The sequence below is a fragment of the Schistocerca cancellata genome, chromosome 2 (genome assembly GCF_023864275.1).
Source record: "Schistocerca cancellata isolate TAMUIC-IGC-003103 chromosome 2, iqSchCanc2.1, whole genome shotgun sequence".
NCBI lineage: Eukaryota > Metazoa > Arthropoda > Insecta > Orthoptera > Acrididae > Schistocerca > Schistocerca cancellata.
The window spans coordinates 554,586,306-554,592,391 of NC_064627.1; the positions used below are offsets into that span (position 1 = coordinate 554,586,306).

At 40.1% G+C, this 6,086-nt stretch overlaps 1 protein-coding gene across 1 annotated transcript; it reads left to right on the forward strand.

Moving 5' to 3' along the window:
* The first annotated feature begins 3,754 nt into the window (after positions 1-3,754).
* Positions 3,755-4,717, forward strand: LOC126156340 (craniofacial development protein 2-like). Its single transcript, XM_049916303.1, has one exon. It carries the CDS (start codon positions 3,755-3,757, stop codon positions 4,715-4,717), a length of 963 nt encoding a protein of 320 aa, XP_049772260.1.
* The last annotated feature ends 1,369 nt before the right edge of the window (positions 4,718-6,086 follow it).

The following is a 6,086-nucleotide window of genomic DNA, read 5'->3' on the forward strand; positions in this document are numbered from 1 at the left end:
AGAAATGTTAGTTTTGACGTAAGAAAGAGAGTCATGAAAACCTATGTGTGGAGTACAGCCCTTTACGGATGTGAAACTTGGACTTGTGGAAAAGAAGAAAAGAGAAGATTAGAGGCATTCGAAATGTGGTGCTACCGGAGAATGGAAAAAATCAGCTGGCGAGACAAGGCTACAAACGAAGATGTCCTCAGAAGAGTGAAAGAAAACAGATCTCTTTGGCGAAATATACAGAAAAGAAGAATAACCTTCATAGGTCACATTTTACGGCATAACAATTTCATTAAGAGAATATTAGAAGGAATCATTGAAGGAAGAACTCGCCGAGGACGACCTAGATTAACCTACATTCAACAAGTAATAAATGACATCGGGTGCCAGACCTATGCAGATATGAAGAAGAAAGTTGACAAAAGAACGGAATGGCGTGCTGCTGCCAACCAACCTGTGGGTTGATAACCGAAGTTAAGTTAAGTTAAGTATTTAAACCAAACCAGGGGCTGAAGACTTATAGATCCCAGGAAAGCCGCCTGCAAGTGACCCATGAAAAAATTGGCATAGGAAGGAGCCATCCTGGTTCCCATGGCCATACCCCTGATCTGTTTATATGTCTGCCCCTCAAAGGCGAAGTAGTTGTTAGTGAGTATAAAGTTGATTAAGGTGAATATGAAGGATGTCATAGATTTGGAATCAGTGGGTACTGACTGATGAAATGTTCTGCAACAGACAGACCATGTACATGGGAGTTGTTGGTATACCTTCTCTCAATTAAATTTCACATGGTCCTATTCTGAATCCCATGCCACTTTCCTTGATGTTGATCTTATCCTCACTGAAGGCCAACTATCTAGTTAAAAAGGACATTTCCCGGGCCATCACATTCAAGCCTGGTACTGCTAATCCATCCAAAAAAACAACTTTGGAGCACACCATTGGTGACTCAGAATTACCCCAGTCTGGATGTTAATTGGCTACTTTGATACGGCCATGACTTCCTAAAATCATGACCTAATATGAGATCCATTCTGTCTGAAATTTTGCCACCACACCTAGAATAGCTTTCCGTCATGCTCCCAATCTCTGCAATATTCTTATCAGACCCTACGCTCATTCTGCACCCATCTCCCTGCCCTATGGCTCCTACCCCTGTGACCCCACTGCAAGACTTGCCCTATGCACTCTCCTACCAATAACTACAACAGCCCTGTAACTGGCAAAACATACTATAAAAGGGAGAGCCACCTGCGAAACAACACATGTCATATACCAGCTGTTACATAAATACTGTTCGGCCTTCTACATTGGCATGACTACCACCAAATTATCAATTAGGATGAATAGGCATAGGCAGGGTGTGTATACTGGCAACTCCCAATATCCTGTTGCACAGCATGCTCTGCACCATGACATTCGTGAGCTCGGCACCTGTTTCACCACATGCACCATCTGGATTCTTCCCCCAGACACCAGTTTCTCAGAACTCTGTAGGTGGGAACTAGCACTACAACATGTTCTGAGCTCTCACCACCACCTGGCCTTATTTTACATTAATTTCTTCCGTCACAGCGTTTCTTCAGTGTAACTACTCTTTGATTCACTCTGTTTTAGTATTCTGCATCTTTCACTGTCTTTCCCATCCATTTTTCACTGCCTCTCCCACCTCTGTTACATACAATACACTTAGCTTTTCACTCTTATGAACTCATACGTGATGTTTAAGCAGAATCTCTGTCTGCATATTACCCTGTCTTCCACCTTTAAGCTCTCAGGTTTTCAAACCTTGTCTGATGCAGTTCCCAACAATCAATCTTTCCTTCTCATCCCATACGGTAAGTCTCCTCTGACCTGTGGTTCTAAATGACTTTCCCGAAATCTATCCATTTTCCTAGATCTGTCCAGTTATTTTCTTTCACCCCTCTTCCTTCCCCTTCAACCCTTCTGCCTGAAGATGGAGCCACTGGCTCCAAAAGCTTGCCAATTACAACTGTCTTTGTGTGTGTGTGCTGCCACCACTTCGTGAGTAAATTTTTTTATCTATCCAATTAAATAATTTTCTCAATAATTGATTGTTTTTGTGGCGATCAATGACTGCTGAGGATATTTACTACATTCATTGAGTTCTCAGCAACTATGCAGCTTCTAGCAAAAGTAGCTGATCTAACTGACTTGCAGTGATGCGGTCCAATTAACATCACGATGCAGCGAGCTACTGAACTGAGTTTGTTGAGGTTTATTGAAACCAAATTGATTGTTATTTAATTTTGTTTGGTGATGGTGTGGGTTTTATGAATAGTGTATTTGCTTTTGAAAGAATGTTTTTAATTGAATTAATATTGATGATGTGGCACTTTTTAGTAAGGGAGAATAGCTGAAAGCTTATTATTGTTTCCACTATGTTTCTATTCTCACCAGAAATATGGAGCAACATTCTTAAGGACTTTTTGACAAGTTGGAGAGAATAATTTAGTACGTGAATAGATACTAAGTTAAAGGAGCTGAAGGTTAGATCAGATACTATTAACACAAGTATAAAATCTAAAGATTATGAATTAAAATCACGAGGTGATGAACTAATTGCTAGGATAGATAAGGCAATAGCTGACATAAGAGGTCCCCTAAGGTAAAGCTATGCTGATGTGAAACATAAATTAGATAAATTAGCGAGAAAATACATCAACAAAATGAAATGTTAAATTTACATATTGAGTAATCCTACCAGAGGGAGAAAGAAAGAAGTAGAAATTTGTCTGAATCAGTATAACCATTATCAATGTAACAAGGAGTTACATTTTGGCATTTTTATGGTCTGATTTAGTTGTAAATCCATTAACTACAGGTTTTGTTGAGTTAAATACTGACTCAAAATTAACTTCAGACATGAGTAAATTTCAAATTTACAAAAAATAAATGTTCAACTTTGATAACTTTGGAGGAGTGTAGTAGTGATTTATCTGAAATAAAGGTATGGCATAATATTGAGCCAACTATTAACACAATCTTTTGCCAGATGTTGTAGCTAATCTATTTAGGAGAGATTATTTGATTTTACTGCAAGGTTGCAAGTAAATTGGTGTAATACTTATTTCACAGATTTTTGTTAATAGTTTTAAAATTATTGTGTAGATTTTACTTGTGTGTTAACTTTCAGTGTTAATTTACATTACGTGTGTGTTTTGTAAAATTAAGTACAGATAACTTAACATTAACATCCAGCGAAGGGATTACTTACAAAAAGGACAATGTGAGATTTAATTATAATATCAAGTCTGAAATTAAAGTTGTGTCAAATATCGTATTTACTCGAATCCAAGCCGCACTTTTTTTCCGGTTTTTGTAATTCAAAAACCCGCCTGCGGCTTAGAATCGAGTGCAAAGTAAGCGGAAGTTCTGAAAAATGTTGGTAGGTGTCGACACAACTAACTTCTGCCGTCGAATTATGTAGCGCTACACAGGCATGCTTTGCAGGCACAAAGATAAAGACTGGCGACAAAACCTCTGCATCAGTAAATTGTTCTGAATTTTTTCCTACCTGTGACAAGAGCTTCATGGTGTGGGTTCCTGTAGTCATGTCCTAGTTCATGAACCACGGGCAACGTATGAGTGGCCAAGTAAGTGGTCCCGACAGTCGGGATACCAGTTACTTTGGAATAAGGCTGGGCATCTCAGACATATTCTGAGTCGTGGTCACCATTGTGCTCATACGGCAAAGACTACCAAATCCACCGGTTAGTCCCTCAGCCGTTAGGGGTAAAACCCAATGGGACTTGGGGCAAGTAAGGCTAGCAACCTGCTTCCCTGGTACTTTAAATATGATGCTGGCAATAATCGGAGCAAAATGCCTCGAACCTTTGGAGGTGACGGAGTCCCACCTCTAACTGACAAACCAGGGACTCCTAAGATACGACTTGGCAAACAAATGGTAATGAGATGGGGAGCTATTAATATCAATGGGGGCTACTCTGGGAAGAAGGTAGAGCTGGCAGAGGCTGCAAGTAAGATGGGGCTCGACGTTTTAGCTGTTAGTGACATTCGTGTAAGGGGTGAGAAAGAAGAGGAAGTGGGAGAATACAAGGTCTACCTGTCAGGAGTCAAAGCAGGAATAGCACAATGGGGTGTAGGGCTTTACATCAGGAAAGAAATGGAACCCAGCGTAGTTGCAATAAGGTATGTAAACGAACGACTGATGTGGATAGATTTGACAGTGTCTAGCAAGAAAATTAGGATTGTGTCAGTATATTCGCATTGTGAAGGGACAGCTCAAGATAAGACGGATAGTTTTTATGAGGCACTCAGTGATGTAGTTGTTACAGTAAAGGACAAGGACAGTGTTCTGCTCATGGGTGGTTATAACGCCAGGATTGGAAATCGAACAGAAGGGTATGAAAAGGTTATGGGTAAATTTGGAGAGGATATGGAGGCCAACAGGAATGGGAAACAACTCTTGGATTTCTGTGCCAGGATGGGCTTAGTAATAACAAACTCCTTTTTTAAACATAAGAACATTCACCGGTATACTTGGGAAGGCAGGGGAACCAGATCTGTCATCGACTATATAATAACAGATCAGGAATTCAGGAAGGCTGTGAGGGACACACGTGTATTCACGGGATTCTTTGATGACACTGATCATTATTTAATCTGCAGTGAAATTGGGATTGTGAGGCCGAAAGTGCAGGAGGTCAGGTCCATATGTAGGAGGATAAGAGAGGAGAAACTTTAGGATAAGGAAATCAGGCACAAGTACATAACAGCGATCTCAGAAAGGTACCAGTTAGTTGAATGTAGTCAATTACAGTCATTGGAAAAGGAATGGACAAGGTACAGGGACACAGTACTAGAAGTGGCTAAAGAATGTCTTGGAACAGTAGTGTGTAAAAGTAGGATGAAGCAAACAGCTTGGTGGAATGATACAGTCAAGGCAGCCTGTAAAAGGAAAAAGAAGGCGTATCAAAAATGGCTACATACCAGAACCCAGGTAGACAGAGAAAGTTATGTTGAAGAAAGAAACAAAGCCAAACAGATAATTGCAGGATCCAAGAAGAAATCATGGGAAGACTTTGGAAAAAGGTTGGAGACTATGGGTCAAGCTGCTGGGAAACCATTCTGGAGTCTAATTAGCAGTCTTCGAAAGGGAGGTAAGAAGGAAATGACAAGTATTTTGGACAAGTCAGGAAAACTGCTGGTGAATCCTGTGGATGCCTTGGGCAGATGGAGGGAATATTTGGAAGAGTTGCTCAATGTAGGTGAAAATGCGATGAGTAATGTTTCAGATTTCGAGGTAGAATGGGATAGGAATGATGATGGAAATAGGATCACATTTGAGGAAGTGGAAAAAATGGTCAATAGATTGCAGTGCAATAAAGCAGCTGGGGTGTATGAAATTAAGTCTGAACTCATCAAATACAGTGGAATGTCAGATCTTAAATGGCTACACAGGATAATTGAAATGGCCTGGGAGTTGGGACAGGTTCCAACAGACTGGACAAAAGCAGTAATCACACCAATCTTTAAACATGGAAACAGAGAAGATTGTAACAACTACAGAGGTATCTCTTTAATCAGCGTTGTGGGTAAAATCTTCTCAGGTATTGTTGAAAGGAAAGTGCGAGTATTAGTTGAGGACCAATTGGATGAAAATCAGTGTGGGTTTAGGCCTCTTAGAGGTTGTCAGGACCAGATCTTTAGCTTACGGCAAATAATGGAGAAGTGTTATGAGTGGAACAGGAAATTGTATCTATGCTTTATAGATCAAGAAAAGGCATATGACCGGGTTCCTAGGAGGAAGTTATTGTCTGTTCTACAAGATTATGGAATAGGAGGCAAACTTTTGCAAGCAATTAAAGGTCTTTACATGGATAGTCAGGCAGCAGTTAGAGTTGACGGTAAATTGAGTTCATGGTTCAGAGTAGTTTCAGGGGTAAGACAAGGCTGCAACCTGTCTCCACTGTTGTTCATATTATTTATGGATCATATGTTGAAAACAATAGACTGGCTGGGTGAGATTAAGATATGTGAACATAAAATAAGCAGTCTTGCATATGCAGATGACTTAGTTGTGATGGCAGATTCGATTGAAAGTTTGCAAAGTA

Excerpts from the sequence above, each read along its gene's own strand:
- LOC126156340 (XM_049916303.1), top strand. The coding sequence starts at position 3,755 with ATGGGACTTGGGGCAAGTAAGGCTAGCAACCTGCTTCCCTGGTACTTT.